Source organism: Sporisorium graminicola, chromosome SGRAM_1 (assembly GCF_005498985.1).
Source record: "Sporisorium graminicola strain CBS 10092 chromosome SGRAM_1, whole genome shotgun sequence".
Classification (NCBI taxonomy): Eukaryota; Fungi; Basidiomycota; class Ustilaginomycetes; order Ustilaginales; family Ustilaginaceae; genus Sporisorium; species Sporisorium graminicola.
Window position 1 is genome coordinate 154,920 of NC_043719.1, and position 15,464 is coordinate 170,383.

The 15,464-nt window shown below is 56.8% G+C and overlaps 5 protein-coding genes across 5 annotated transcripts; 1 reads left to right on the plus strand and 4 right to left on the minus strand.

Moving 5' to 3' along the window:
* Positions 1–137: 137 nt before the first annotated feature.
* Positions 138–2,528, minus strand: EX895_000075 (uncharacterized protein; the record flags this gene model as incomplete). Its single annotated transcript, XM_029880676.1, has 1 exon — positions 138–2,528. One exon carries the CDS (start codon positions 2,526–2,528, stop codon positions 138–140), a length of 2,391 nt encoding a protein of 796 aa, XP_029742062.1.
* A 2,251-nt stretch (positions 2,529–4,779) lies between these two features.
* EX895_000076 (uncharacterized protein) lies at positions 4,780–6,548 on the minus strand (the record flags this gene model as incomplete). The annotated part of the gene is made up of 3 exons (XM_029880677.1): positions 4,780–4,821; positions 4,916–5,134; positions 5,223–6,548. The coding sequence occupies 3 exons, from the start codon at positions 6,546–6,548 to the stop codon at positions 4,780–4,782; spliced, it is 1,587 nt and encodes a 528-aa protein (XP_029742063.1).
* A 1,318-nt stretch (positions 6,549–7,866) lies between these two features.
* EX895_000077 (uncharacterized protein) lies at positions 7,867–8,934 on the minus strand (the record flags this gene model as incomplete). The annotated part of the gene is made up of 1 exon (XM_029880678.1): positions 7,867–8,934. The coding sequence occupies one exon, from the start codon at positions 8,932–8,934 to the stop codon at positions 7,867–7,869; it is 1,068 nt and encodes a 355-aa protein (XP_029742064.1).
* A 2,273-nt stretch (positions 8,935–11,207) lies between these two features.
* EX895_000078 (uncharacterized protein) lies at positions 11,208–13,031 on the plus strand (the record flags this gene model as incomplete). The annotated part of the gene is made up of 1 exon (XM_029880679.1): positions 11,208–13,031. One exon carries the CDS (start codon positions 11,208–11,210, stop codon positions 13,029–13,031), a length of 1,824 nt encoding a protein of 607 aa, XP_029742065.1.
* Positions 13,032–13,417: 386 nt separating this feature from the next.
* On the minus strand, positions 13,418–14,935 carry EX895_000079 (uncharacterized protein; the record flags this gene model as incomplete). Its single annotated transcript, XM_029880680.1, has 1 exon — positions 13,418–14,935. The coding sequence occupies one exon, from the start codon at positions 14,933–14,935 to the stop codon at positions 13,418–13,420; it is 1,518 nt and encodes a 505-aa protein (XP_029742066.1).
* Between the last annotated feature and the right edge of the window lie 529 nt (positions 14,936–15,464).

Genomic DNA, 15,464 nt, shown 5'->3' on the forward strand with positions numbered 1-15,464 from the left:
TGACATACACGGACCGGCTTGCACCACACACCATTTTGCGATCGTCAGGACGCCTCATCAAGTTGCATGGATATGTATTCAGCCCGTGACTTATTGTACAGATGCGGATTCAAGGCTAGGACAGGACGACATGATCACTAAGACACAACCCGGTTGAGAAAGCGATCCAGGTTATCCAGCACCGACTGGGCGGCGCGCGTAATGGTGGTCGAATTCGACCTTGCCGTGCCCTCCTCCTCTGCAGCTCTAGGAGAAGCGCTCCTTGGCGACTCGCTCTCGTCGCTCGCCTCGATTTGCTCGAAGGAGAACATCTCGGCCGCAAACTGACCCTGCGGCAGTCTTGAGACGCAGTCGCGAATCGCTTGCAACGCTTCCTGGGTTGCGTCGCCCACAGCGGCGTTCGAGGGGAGCGGACGAAGAACGAGCTGGTCCAGGTCTTCGAGCAGGTCAAGCGTGTCGAGCGCAATGTGGAGCGGTTGATCGGGTCGCAGCGGTCCCTGAGCATGGACTGATACGAGGTTGTGGTTCAAGCACGCGATCCACAGCTTGGCTCGCAGTGCTTGGCGTGCCAGGTCGATAAGGATGGGGTCACCGGCGTGGGGGACGCTGGAGGAGGACGAGAGATCGAGCGAGGCGAGCGAGTCGTGGATGCGTACGGCTGCCTCTGATGTTAATCGGTGACACGAGTTGGCGGCGCAGGTATGAGACCAGCAGTCGATCAAGTCGCGGAAGCGGTACAATAGGTGGTCGCGTATACTAGCGAAGCCGAGCTTGACTAGGAATTCCATTGGCTGCGAAGCCCGCGTTCGTTTCGACGGGACAGAGCTCGACTCCTCCTCATCCCGCTTGGCACGTTTCCGACTTGCCTTGTCCCCTCGCTCGAGCGTCATCAAAGACGCAGCAGTGTCCAACTGACAAACATAGTCCAGCTTGTGCCCGGTCCACCACCTCTCTGCGCGCACGAGCATCGACCACACCACCGCCTCCTCGGACACTTGCTTCCCACCCGACACCACTGAAGCCCCTACTTGGTCCAAGCCCAGGATCTTGGCGAGCGTGATAGTCTCACAGAAGCGGAAGAAGCTCGCGTCCTTCCATTCGATGAAGCTGGGCATTCCGCCTTCGTGTGCCGCATCGTCCAAATTGTACATGGCCAACGAGAGGAAAAAGCTCGTCAGCACCGTCTCGAGCGTCGGGGTTTGACCAAAGCTGATACCCCCATCGCTGGCCGACAGTCGCAGCAGGAGGATCTTTTCGATCAGTTGCGCTGCCTGCACGCGCAGGACACCGGACTCGTGCGCTTTCGAACGACGCTCCGGCGGGACGCTTGGCATGACGAACGGCCGTTGCAGCTGCGCCTCGATGCTGTTGCTCTCGTCTGCGCGAATGTTGAGCGAAGAAGACGAAGGCTTTGGAAGCGTGACGCCCAACAAACCCAGGAGCGAGATGGACAACGCTAGTGCGGCAAAGCTCGCATCTTGGTCGTGCAACTTCCGCCCGAGTTTGGGGTAGATGTAGGCTCTCGGCAAGATGCCCGGGCACAGATGCTCGTACAGATTTTCGTAGAAGAGCGCGGTACGCTTGGTGAGCGTCATGGTGTTGAGCGGATCCTCTGCCATGGTAGCTGCTTTGCGAGGCTGTGATCGTGTCCTCTGCTCGCTCGCCTGTGATACAGCCGCAGGGGCCGGCAGGCGCGCGTACGCTTTGGAAGGCGGCTCAGAAGTGTTGAGCGTCGAAAAGCTGTTGCGTCTGCTACCATCTGGCTCGATTAGCCCCAGACTGCCCAAAATGTGGCCAGCCCACAGCTTCTGTTTCGCCTCGTGATGCGACTGCAAGCTCTGGCCCAGCAGCGCGAGCTGTGTGGCTCCAGGCGCACCCTTGTGCTGCGGATCCCAATTCACCTCCTCGGCCAAGATGCCGAGCAAGTCAAGCCCGGCCGTCGTAGCTGTGCCCACTCCGGCCATGCTGTTGCTGCTAGTGTTGCTGTCGGTCAAGGTCGTTGAATCAGACGAGAAGGACGATTTGGACGACGACGAGGTGGAAGTCGTTGCGCTCGAGCTGATCAGGTTTGTCAGTGCTGTGATCGGCAGCGTTGACGGTGGGAATGCTGAGTGGGAAACAGAGAGCAGCTCTGAGTATGCGGAATGTGTCGACGAGAAGGGAGCCTGCGAGTCGAGTAGTGTTTGGAACGAAGATGCGAACGATAGCAAGGTCTGCGCCTCAGACGAGAGTCGGGGCGTCACACCTCGGTTGGGATGTGAAAGGGCGTCGCCTTTCGAGGATCGTCGTAGATGCAATGGGGCGTACGGATCAGAGGCGGACGAGGCGGAGTCGCGGTACGATCGCCTGTACCGATGTGACAAAGGCGACGCCGGCGATGTCGGTGACCTCAGCGAAAAGGAAAGCCCGGAACAACGGTCAAAATCGTCGAAGCGGTCGTCGTTGTAGTGCGAATTGGCACGCGACGATGAAGACGAAGACGAAGCTTCTGGTGCACGAGAAGCAGACGACGTTACAACAGGAGCCATGCCTCTACCGAGGGTACAGATGTAGGTGGCGACGAAAAGTGAAAGCTAACAACGGTTGGACGTCAAGAGGCGCAATGCTTCGCGAAGTGAGGTTCGGAAGCTGTGCTGTTGGTTGCGATGGTTCTGTTTCGATGGTGTTGTTGGCCCTGAACAAAGAAGATTGAGGCACCTACGAGTTCGGTGCGCAAAGTCGAGACGGAGAAGGGTGAGGCGAGAAAGCGGAGCATTGGCGGGCTATCACACGAAAGTTGGCGAGAGGCCGGATACTACAGAAGCAAAGCGAGGCTGAAGTGGACCAGCTGGAACAGTGGGTGGTCAACGAGCTCGGTGCGCAACGAGGGGCCACGAGAAGCAAGATTCCTGCCTGCTACATGAGCAGCCGGAAACAAGGTAACCGGAGATCTCGACACTGCCCACCAAACCAAGAATAGCAACGAAGGCCAGCTGAAGGGTGGGGCAAAGACAACCAGGAGCCAGGAGAACAATCGGAGCAGGTTGGAATAGCCGGCAGACGTCTGCAATGCCCCCCGCCTTTGCCTCAGCACCGAAGCAAGACCGGGGGGGAGGTGGGGGTTTGCCGGCCAATTTCTTTTAATTGAGCTCATCTGGTCTCGCAAACCATGGCCTGTCACATGCGTCACAACCAGCTGGGTTGTACCACCCACTTGTTTCTCACGCACACGCACTACCAGCAGCAGTGACCACGACAACGATGTAAAGACAGGATAGGAGGCACGAGGGATGACGACATTAAATGTTATCGGTCCTCTCTAGAAGGAGCGCTTTTTTGATGCGTGGGGTTAGAGCGTGTTCAGGAGGCGAGCACGCGTGTTCTGACAGGCTCCGAGCACGAGACGCTTTAACGTGTCCAATGCGAGAGGACGGACAAACAGCGAGCAACCGACCGAGACGGAGCAGATTCGGAGAGCAAAAGCGGCTTTTTGAAACTCCGTCGATCAAGAGGATGAATTTTATTACGTTTATATTGTACCGAAGAGCGGAGAGATGCGAAGATTTTCGTGCTGCCGAGCAAACCGAGCGACGGCTGTCCAATAGGGTAACTTCTGTGTGGCCTGTTCCACTTCGAACAGCGTTGGTAGCACCGATGGGATCATCGCCCACCAGGTGCGCATCATGTCAAGCCGGAAAGTCGGTTGCTCGGCCAGGGGTTGGCCACCATCTCATGTAGTACCGCGTGGAACATACTCTACCACAGCAAAGCGTGGAGACTGGGTCCGAGGCGCTTGCACTATCCTGCTTGCATTGCCCTCGCATGTGCAAAGATCATCCACAACCCTACGATCCGACTTGTCCGGAGCAGATCACCGGCGACCTGCACAACAAGGTTGGGCGCGCCTCTTTTCCTTTCGTAGTTTGGCCGAAGATAAGCCTTGCCAGTGTAGCTGCAGGTGAATCAGCCGCTCGAGCCTAACACATGCACAGCGCATCCATTGCGCACCCTTAATACGTTTGTCTCCCTGTGATGTGACACTTGGGCTAGCAGCCAGCCGTCTTCAAGCAAGTCCTTGCGCCATGGTCGGTCAACTCTTGTCTTGTCCCTTGGGTCTTCACCGGTCAATTTTCGTCCGCTTTTCCCGGATCTCGGCCGTTGGCTTGCTGGCTGCTTGGTTCACCCGGCTTATGTCCTTTCACCGATGTCAGCACAGCGGCGCTTGCTTGGACCTCTAGAAACAGCTTATCTGCCGGTGCGTTGCTCCACACTTCCGGTAAGAGTGCAACACACCGAATTGCACTAGTCGGCCACCATGCCTTTGCTTCGGATGTCTTTCAGCGATTGGAACTCCTCGAAGTCGCAGCAAAACCCATCGCAACAGAGAGAAATTACACCAGGGTGCCAGTCAATATCTGTTTCCCCATTTGCGAATTTCGGGGGCTGCTCGGACGCTTTTCTGTCCCGCTGACCGCCCTGTCGTCCTCATCTACAACAGCAGCCTCGCATCCTACCTTCATCAATGGGAACCGCTCACCTCTTTTGCTCACCTCGAGTCGGGCATCCAATTCACTGCGCCGAGCGATCACCTTCTGGCTTGGTATCGCAGTCTCGACGATTCGACACAGTCTGCGTTGAGTGGTTGTCGGTGGAGGCACGCTGTGTTGGCGTGAAATACGCCCATGTTCGCCGCGGGCACGTCACTCATTTCCAAGGAGATCTGAAATGATTTGCCTATTCCCATTTGTGCCGTCACAATCATCGTGGCCCGGTTCGAACTAATTGACCAGAGCGGAGCGCCTACCAGTTGTACAGGAAGTAAATGTTCTTGTTGTCCGTCATCTGTTGAAGCCAAGCCAGGGAGAGATTGTCAGTCGAAGCTCTTCTCCTCGGTAGATCAATTTGGGTCGCCACGTGTGTCTTGCCAAAAACTTACATCGAGTTCACCGTTGATCTTGTTCTTGAGCAGCCTCTCTTCCTCCGAGACGCCCATAGCAGCGAGTACCTTTCTACGCCTCTTGTTCTCCCAGATGAGGTAGAGCAGCCAGCTGACGCACAAGACGAAAACGAGGGCTAGCATCGAGGCTACCACGATGAGGCCGTGGATGTAGCGCGGAGCATCCGAGGCGCGGAATACTTGCGGTCCAATCATGTTCTGTCGTAACGCAAGAAAGAAGGCTCGAGTCAGTTCATGATGCCGCTTTCACGGGAGGGAGGGGAAAGGGGGAGGGCAGTCTACTTACGCCAACGCAATATCCCATGAAGCACAGTGTGGAGACGACCGTCTTCTTGGTCCTTCCGGCGATAATACTGGGCATAAGTGCCCACATGAGGAAACTCTGCAGAGCATACAAGATGCTCATCAGGTAAACGCCGTACCGGGGCCATTTGTTTTCCGGCTTCTGCGGCAGTGTTCCCGCCGTCAGCACCGCAACAAACGCAGGAATGACCGTGAAGCACATGAAGACGAATCGCAGCCTTGGGAACTTGTGGATCATGAATGCTGCAAACATGATCCACAAGAACGACAGTGCGAACGATGGCAGCTGGTAAAGGATTGACTCGAGGGGAGTGAAGGAGAATGACTGGTAGATCAAGCTCTGGAACGTCGTGAGGCCACCATTCGGGATGCAGGCGGTGACGCCAATGAAGAAGATAAAGTAAGTGGTCGGGTCCGTGAAGGCGTCCTTGACTTGGTCCCACTTCCAGGCTTGCACCTCGCCCGTACCCGTGCCGTTGTCGATGATACGCGCGTGTGCCATCTTGCGCTCTTCCTCGCTGAGCCACCACGCGTTTTTGGGCAGACGCAGGAAGATGCCCGTGAGCAGACCCGTAAAGACGGTCAGACCGCCGAGGAAGAAGTTGATGACCCGCCAGCCCGAGATGTGGCCATCTTCGGCAGCTCGTTTAGCAATAAAGTAGATGACCACGGACACCCACATGGAAAACCCTGTGTTCATGGCAAAGTACCACAGCTGACGAGCGTTCTGCTCGGATCGCTTGTACCAACTGGCCACGATCAACGAGAAGGCTGGCGTCACCACGCCCTCTAGCGCACCGAGGATGAAGCGCACCGCCATGAGCTGTGCAAACGTATTGCACAACCCAAGCGTCACCAGCACCACTCCCCACACCACCACGGAGATCGACACGACGTACGCCGCGTCCACGCGCTGCATGATGTAGTTCATCAGCGGCTGGAAGATGAGATACCCCAGATAGTAGATCGTTGTCAACCACGAGAAATCTTGTCCGTGCAGCTTGGTGTCCTTCTTCAAGCCAAACAGTACGCCGCTCGACAACGAGACTTTGTCGGCATACTGCAATCCGTAGATGGCGAGCAGGCAAGGCACAGTGAATCGGTCGATCTTGCGGCGCAACCTGCGAGAGTCTTCCTCGGAAAGCTGGTTCTCGGACTCAATCACCTCTTCGATATTGGCTAGCTTCTTTTCGCTCGCAAAACCGGGCCCAAGCTCGGAGACAATAACGGCTTGGATGTTCTTGTCATCGTGCGCTTTGATGCTCTCCTCGCCGAGCTGCGACGAGATCGAGGCTTTGTGACTGCTCATCGTAGCGAAAAGGACGGACGAGCAGGAGTTGATGTCAGGGTGTAGAAAATTCTAGGGGGGAATGAGAGGGCGGGATGATGAGGGAGAGCAAGAAAGGCGGGTTCATATACGCTCCGGTGGTCTGGGAGGCCTGAGCTTGGGGAGGCTTGCAGATGTCACATGCCCCCACAGCTCGTTACACCAATCAGGAGATAGGAAGATAACCCGGGTGCAACGATAATTGGAGCCTTGGCGGTGACTGGCAGAGAGATAACTTGTGCATCAGCATGCGCTTCTCGGGAACGAGATGATTGTGTCTCGTCGTCGAGAGCAAACCGTACTCGCGTATGCTCGATCCCTAGCCGAAATTTATCGCGGCGAGTCGCGGCAACACGCCCGTTCCTGTTCGCCTGCATAGCACCAGCACTGGAACAGCTATCTGCATTGCCGCCTGCATGCTTTGCAGCTGTCGTTCTCGGTCACTCTCGCAAGGTCCCGTGATAAGGCTTCATGCGAAAGCAAGGGTTCAAAAGCAGATAAGGTGGACCCAGCCGAATGGCAAAAGATTACGGAAGTGACGGCAGGAACGCTTACACGACGATGAAGTGCAACCATCCCACGTGGTTCCACCCCTTGATGTCGCACGAGGATGTGATTCGACTCAACGAAGGGAGTTCAATCATAGCGAGCGACTTTTCTGTCACCTTATCTGGCACACATACGACACAGGAAGAAGGCTCCTCGCTCGTTCGGGCCATTTCTCGGCGAATACCTAGACGACCTTGGAACGCGCGGGGGAAGAATTCGAACAGCTCGGGTAAGTGGGAGGACGGACTTCTCAACGATCTGAACCGCATGGTTCTGCCGCTTCGATCTCCAACTCCGACGTGGAATTGGCGGCAACAACGAGACGGTTCAGTTGCCGCTTCGAGTTCTCACATCTACATCGACTAGCCCGTTGGTAGCCCATGTTCACTCTTGAGCAGACTCTACCTCGAGGCGTCTTGTCAAGCACAGCGAGGTAGTCGCTGCTGTTGTTCAAGCGAGGATGGGAAAGTGGGAGCAAGCTGGACCAGAGATCGGGAATAGAACCTGGTCTTTATCACTGAGCGGGCGCCCGCGGCTTCCCCGACGGGCCGTGGGTAATTCCGATAGCTTTGTCCTTGGTTGAAGCTAACACCGCTAATCTCGAAAGAAACGATATCTCGGATGTCTCCGCCGACGACGTCGTCTTGCTGGACGCCTCGTCTTCTCAGAATTCCAGAATTCAGCTATAGAAATTGCACTCGGAAATCCTAAAGATAGAAGAGAGCATCTCCGATCGTCGTCGTGTGACTAATTACAAGTTCTTGTCAATGGGAACGCCCTCGCTCTCTCTCGAGGCCCACCCCATCCAGCTTTCGTCGTAGATGCTGCTCTGCACACCGATCTCTTGAAGTGCCAACCAGATAGCCGCTGCCGTCATTCCCGAGCCGCACGAGTTGGTCGCTGCCAGCTCTCCGCCGCTCGAAGCCTGTCTGAGCTTGTCGAGAGCCTCCATGCCGCCGACGGTATCGCTCAGCGTCCTCCACAGCTCAATCTGGTCCTTGAGCACTGTGTACTGTTTTCCGTCCTTGCCAGTCTCGGTCTTGAGCAGGCTTGGGAAGGGTAGCGAGAGGCTGTGCGGGATGTGACCGGACGAAAGACCGGGTCTTGGCTCTGGGTCTGTGCCGTCAAATCTGCCCCTGGAACGGGCGTCAAATACAGTTTGTCCTCGAGCGCCCATCTTGGCGTTGGCTACCATCTCGTCAAACGAGCGCACAATGCCGTCCTGCAGCACCGGTTCGGGGTAGTTCGTACTGATCACTGATACGGGCTCGCCGGATTCTGTTGGCAAGTCGTTGGCGATCCAGGCTGGCAATCCGCCGTTGAGCACTGACACGTTCGAGTGGCCAAACGCTTTGAACGTGAACGCAGTTCGAGGGGCCGAAAAGACGCCGTGAGTGTCATACACGACGACGTGGGTGTCTGGCTCGATGCCGTGTTCCGAAGCTGCTTCCGCGAACGTTTTCGGGGATGGCATCATGTGCGGAAGATTACGAACGCTCTCGCCCACGGTAGCCACCTCGTCGACATTCCAAAACAGCGCTTTGGGCAATCGAGGACCGGACTTGAACTCTTCCAGCGCACTGCGAGGCGGATTCGTGTTGGGCATGAACCACGTCGCATCCAGGATACGCAGCTTGTTGCTGTCTGCTTTGGACTCGATCAACGAGGCGAGCGCCTTGGGCGCAATGACCAGTGGCACGGTCGCAGGGCGTACCGTCGTACTCATGGTTCGGAAGCTGCTCGCTCGCGTAGCCGACGAAGATGCGAAGCGGTTGAGCAGGGTTGCGGTTGTGCTGTGTAGCGCTCGAGCCGCTAGCATTGTTGTGTGGTGTCTGCGGATGAAAGGAGTCGGTCTTATATGGCACAGCGCGAGGAGGACCTCTATGGTGAAGAAGAACGTTATTGCCATGGTGGCCCAAGCAGACTTGAGGCCAAAGGCTTGGATTTCGTCCGAGAGAGCCAACGCATTTTTACGAAATTGTTACATCGTAAATTTGGCGGTTAGAGCCATTGGCTCTGTAGTCACAAAGTGGTCGGCCTTTGGCACGGGCATTGACATCATCGGATCGATCTGAAGGGCACGAGCGACCAACTTCTCTGAGGAGGACGCATGACCTCGCATAGGAACCTCGCTGTAAGCGAGCCGGAACCGCGTGGTGGACGGTCCGGACAGACCATCAACACTTGCACGACTCATTTTGCGAGGTTCCCCGCGGGGAAGCAATGCAACACGATGCTTTCGCCAATGATCACAGCTCAAGCGAGCCGAAACAATGCGGGGTAAGCACCAACAAAGAACTCAATGGTACTAGCGAGATGCATGGAGGTGCGACTCGACGTTGATGGGTTCAACTGGCTCAAGCGAGGCACGAGCATAGTGTTATGTCCGAGTCCCTGTGCGGGGGCACCCAGTTCTTATCTAGTCAACATTCGGTTGAACAATCTAGTCCGGGCACAAGAGCGAGACGAAAGCTCCCCGCGGGGTCATGACAAGGTCACCCAAGGACGCCACCCCGCGGGGATAGCAGGTGCGTAGAACCAGGCTAACGCCTTGAACAGAGGTCCGGGAAGCACGATTTGGGTCTGTTGTGCGGGGAACGCGCGAGTGGGATCGAGACAGCTCACCACTCCGGGAGTTCTTCCGAGAGATCACCGGTCCAGCAAGGGTCTGGGGCTGGGGGAGCCTAGATGAAGGGTCAATGGAAACGTCGTTAGAAGCCGCTTGACGAATGCCAAGAGCTGTCAGCATGAGCGTGGGGTAAACGGCTGTTCCTCCGTCGCTGCCGTAATGCGAGCTGTTGCCTGGTCACTGTACAGGTCCACCGTAGTTCCCCGCGGGGGGGTTCGAGAGGGAATTAGAGCACCGATCCCCAGCTGTTAAGCGAGCCTGCAAGCCATCCGTGTCGTCTCGCCGCCAAGCCGAGTGAACCAGAGCACTCGACGGTTGACGTTGGCAGCGTCGCAACAGAGCAAGCGTATCGTCGCAACCTCAACGTAGAAGATACGGCAGCACGCATCAATTGCGCTTGAGTGTTACGAGTTGCACGCCAAGATAGCGCTAACAGAATCTCGCGAAGTGCGACAACTTTCACGAAGTTTGAATTTCTCAGTTTGTGACAGCGACACGGACAGGGCAGCTCATGACTTTCAGGCTTCTAGAGCGTTTTTGTTTTTCTTTCGTTGTCCTGCAAAGGGTGCATAATTGTTTCTTTTCGCTGCAGTTCAGCAGTGCGGGAGAGATCGCCACTCGATTCTCAGCCTTCTCGGTTTTTAAGGCTGTCTCGCATCGCTCGCTTACTCGGCCAATGGGCAGGCAGCTTGCAATGCAACTCGACGGTGTGGCAAAGAGCCACAGAGCAAGAGCCAGACTCACCCTCCTGTCACACTCCTTGGTCACGCCTTCTGCGGCTCGTTCGAGACTCGTGCTCTGTTGAGGCTGCCGCCTCTGGCCCTGCAATCTGGAGTCCCCGCCAAAACCGGTTTGGTGCCTGCTTTCGGAGGCATCACGTACATGTTTTCGTTGCATGCCGCCTTGGAACTAACCGCTTCCTGGTGAGCTCGCACGACTCTGACTTTCTTCATCTTATGGCTTCCCTCGCCGAGCTCTTTCCCTTCTCTATCCCCCACCACGACCCCACCACGGCCATCTCCCCTTTCGGATCGCTCCCGCTGTTCCTGATCATCGCTCAAGAAAGGTGCACATTGAGCGAATTCGGCGCTCTGATCATTTCACTTTTGGCCCTGCCTTGCTTTGACTCAGCCTCATCCTGTCGTATCATAGCGACGATTTCTATTGCACAACTCCTCTGCTGCAGCGGATCAGCGCCAGCCCCGCTTTTTCTCGACGTTCGCTTTCTCGCTATCTTGCTCGAGCCTCGAGCCGGCACTGGCTTTCATCTCCATTGGCCAGCCCATTTGCCCACACTTCGATTCTGCAGCTCTCCGTGGTCTCTGGTAGACCCACATTCATACGCAAGCCAAGGCGGATATAAGGGGGCGAGAAGTTTCTGCTTTCCTCTGTCACTCCCTCCTTGACAGTAGCACCACCGTTCGCTCGCCGTCCTTGCCATTCCTTCGCCTGCTCCGACTGACATGGCACGCTCCGACACCGAAGGGTCCATGACCCCCTCCAAGCAGGAAGACAGCTTTGCCACACCAGCCCGTCACCAGCTCTCCGCCGCTGATGACCCATCGAAACGACGATTTGGTCCCGGCGCCCTCGCCGAGGACCTTGGACAGCACTGGCGTGTCTACCTCCTCGGCATCTGCGCCTCCATGGGTGGTCTCTTGTTCGGCTGGGATACCGGCTTGATCGGCGGCGTCCTCAGCATGCCTGCCTTCCAAAAGGACTTTGGACTCGAGGATGATGCTCCAAAGCTGGCAGCACTCAAAGGCAACATCGTTTCGGTGCTGCAGGCCGGCTGTTTCTTTGGCGCGGCCGCTAGTTTCTACCTGCCACACCGCTTCGGTCGAAAGAAGGCCATGTTCTTCTCCGCCATCATCTTCCTCATCGGCTCCGTCATCCAGACCGTCTGCCGTCTTCATGGACAGAGCGCCACCTCGGCCCTTAACCAGCTCTACGTCGGCCGTGTCATCGGTGGCTTCGGAGTAGGTCTCGCCTCCTCGGTCGTCCCGACCTACCTGTCCGAATGCGCGCCGCGATCTATCCGCGGTCGTCTTGCCGGCATGTACCAGCTGCTCATCGTCACCGGTATCTGCATCGCCTACTTTGTCAACTACGGTATGGTTCAAAACTACCCGGACCAGCAGTCTAGCGCCATGTGGCAGGTTCCTTTTGCGCTTCAGTGTCTGCCTGGCACTCTGTTTGTTGTGTCACTCTTCTTTCAACCCGAGTCTCCTCGGTGGCTTGTCGAGCAGGGCAAGAGCGAAGAGGCGCACAGATCCCTAGCCCGCATTCACCGCAAGACCCTCGACGATCCGTGTGTCACCGGCATTTTGCATGAAATCGAAAATGACCTCAAAGGAAAGCAAGGCCTCAGCATCCGCCAGCAATTCACCATGACTTTCTCGAACAGAGTCACAACATATCGAGTCTTCATCGGCGCCATCTTGATGGCAGGACAGCAGTTCAGTGGTACGAATTCTTTGAACTACTACTCGCCGCAAATCTTCAAGTCTCTCGGCGTTACTGGTCAATCTGCTGGTCTCCTAGCGACAGGCATCTATGGCATCGTCAAAATCGTGACCACTGGCTTGTTCATGGTGATTGCGATCGAGCAGCTCGGCCGCAAGTGGTGCCTTATCATCGGCGGCCTTGCACAAATCTTCTGCCTCTTCTGGATCGGTATCTACCAGGCAGTGCGTCCCGACGGAACACCTGTCGACGGGGTGGGATACGCAACCCTTGCCATGGTCTACCTCTATGTTATTGGGTACGGTCTCGGCTGGTCGTCGACCACTTGGGCCGTCAGTGCAGAGGTTGCGCCCAATCAGCTTCGTGCATTGGCTATGTCGGCAGCTACCATGAGCCAGTGGTTCTTCAACTTTGTCATTGCGCTCATCACGCCTCGTGCGCTCAACAACATCAAGTACGGAACATTCATCCTCTTTGGTGTCATCACATGTTTCTCAGTGCTTTGGGTTGCATTCTGCCTGCCCGAATCCAGTGGCATCACTCTGGAGCTCATGCACAAGGTTTTCGAAGGCAACATCATTTCGAGATCCATTCAGGATCTGTCGCCCAAGAAGAGGAGAGAGTTCCGCGCCAGGATTATGGCAGAGGTAGGTGGCACCGCGGACGATGGTGTCATCACGGGTGCAGGCGAGGCTCAGCCGACGGCAGCCAATTTCCCAACGCTCGACAGGGAGCAATCGCGTCTCAACAAGGCCAGCGAAGACGACATGATTCACACTACAGACGCTGTCTCGTCCGATCATGACCACGCTAAGAAGTGATGGCTCTGTAACTGTAGCGTCGGCTCTTGCCTTTGATTTATCTTTCTCTCGCACTAGTTTGTAACTTCCATGTCTCCAACGCACTCTCCCATACTTTCCGTTTTGTACTTCTATACCATCGATATCAATGCTGCAATTCGTCTTGTCTCAGGACCGTCATTGCAGTGGTGCATGTGTGATGACAAGGCTGATAGTGAGCCGAAAAGCTCCAGCATGCGCATTGAGCTGTGTCGTCCACCCCACCATCTCAACGACGACGCATGCTGATCGCATCGAGCACATCTCGGCGCGAGCGAGACGTTCACGTTGTAACGCTGTCCGTCAAATCCATATGAAGAGGCACAAGCAAACGCTTCGGTACAAGCGATTTCCCAAATTGGACCTTGTCATACATGAGTTTTATGGTACTCCTCCGCATCTAAGTGAGACCGATCCTGGGAAGCATCGAAAAACGGCCCTTCGTCCAACGACACGGAAGTCGCGCCACCCGTGGACAGCCTCTTCGTGCTCGACGACCGGGACAGCTGCACGGTGTAGGCCTCGCCCGCCGCTGCCGCTGCTGCTGCCGCCGCGGCGGCGTCGCCATCATCTTGCGTGTGGTAGGCGGGGACAGTCACACGTGGGATGCGGAACGTCGAGGTGGACGGCGTCCGGGTTATGCTTCGGAAAGGACCTTCCATTGGCGAGGTGAGTGGAGTGGCGCTGATCTGGGGCAGCTCGAGGACGAGGGGTGCAGACTTGCTGCGCTGGTGTTGCTGCGCGGTAGGGTAGGCAGGGATGTGCTCGGAAGACTGCGCACCTACGCTCCTTCCGAAGTACGGCCCTGCCGCGGCGTGGGAGAACGTGGCATCGTGCTCGGCTCGACCTTCTTGCTCCCTATCCAGCCCGTATACGACCGACATTCTGGACCCAGACCTCGTCGTCCACCCGACCGATTTCCGCCCCGAAGTCCCGCTCAGCCGCCCTTCCGCGACCGCCTCAAACGGATCGCCAGACTCGGACATGTTGAAGCTCCGGGCCGTCGCTGTTCGGTGCGCCGCGGCAGGCGAGGAGGCGGACAGCTTCTCGGATAGCTCGAGCGGACGCAAGCCAGACATGCGCTGTGCTGCTGCCATACTCAAGCGCCTCGTTCGGCGGCGCGAGGTGCACCAGCGCAGCAGCGCGAGAGCGATAAGAAGGAGGAGGAGGCCGCCTACGACTCCGCCGGCAATCGCGCCCTTGTTGATGGCAGCAGTGGTGCGGGTGGCAGATGCGGAAGCGGGAGAGAGGGTTCCAGATGCAGCAGATGCAGCGGTGGAAGACGAGGCGGATGTCGCAGAAGCCAGCGGTGCGGCAGAAGCGGTGCCCGCCTGAGTCGCCACTGCTGACGACGAAGAAATAGCAGCGGCTTGACTGGTACGGGCAGAAGTTGCGGCACTCGAAGCTGTCGCCCCAGCAACAGCACCACTCGGCGAGTTGGACACACAATTCCCAAATGTAAACGTCCTTGCGTCAATCGCGGTGACCTGCACCCCACCCGAACTACTCGACGACGTCGTCGTCATCAAGTTGCCGTTCACATCCGCCAGTCCAATCCCAATCCGATACCCGCCGCTTAACCGCGTCGCGCCAAACATCGTCACCTTGCTGTACGTCGCCGGCGACGGGAAGACGCCCACTGGCGACGCAGAGTAAAGCAGCGAGTAGTTGCGCGCCCCCTGCGTCGAGACGAAGAATAGCTCGACATACGACGCGACACTCCATTCTGTCGACGAGAGCGTAATCGTCCAGTCGAGCGAAGTACAGTTGACCGATTCGACGGAAAAGCTGAGCGCATTGGCAGTGGGGATGGAGGAAGCGGCGGTAAGGAGGAGAACGGCAAGCGTGCTTAGCCGTAGCAGAAGGCTGCGCGTGATGGTCACCATTGTGACCGCTGGTGGAGAGCGGTGGTTGCTGTTAAGCTGATGATGATGGAGGTGGTGGTAGCGGTGATGATGATGATGAAGAAGCTGTTGGTAATGGCGAGAGGAGGAAAGGCGAAGAGAAGAGGAGGAGGAGAAGTTTCGGCACATCCATGTCTGCGAGATAGACGGACTTGGCAATATACCGCCCTCGGCCTGCCCTAGTCTGTCAAGACCAAGCGCCATGCGGACAAACGTGAAAGAAGAGGCTGTTGAAGTGCGAAAAGGGTACTTCTTCACACCCGGCATGCAGTCCTAAGGCGGGCCATCGTAGATCCTGCCGGCCACGGTCTAGCACAACTAGTTGTACTGTACCTCTCGCTCGGACTCGAGTTGACGGTCAAGCGTCCCCGCGGGCTTCCCCGTCTGAGTCGTCGTCATGCAGCGGGATGTCAAATGGATCGCCTAGAAGCTCTGCACCCTTCGAGACGGGCTCGGAAAAGAAGGCGAACGAGAGGGGTTCTGCAGTCACACAGCCGCGCATCTGGTCTTT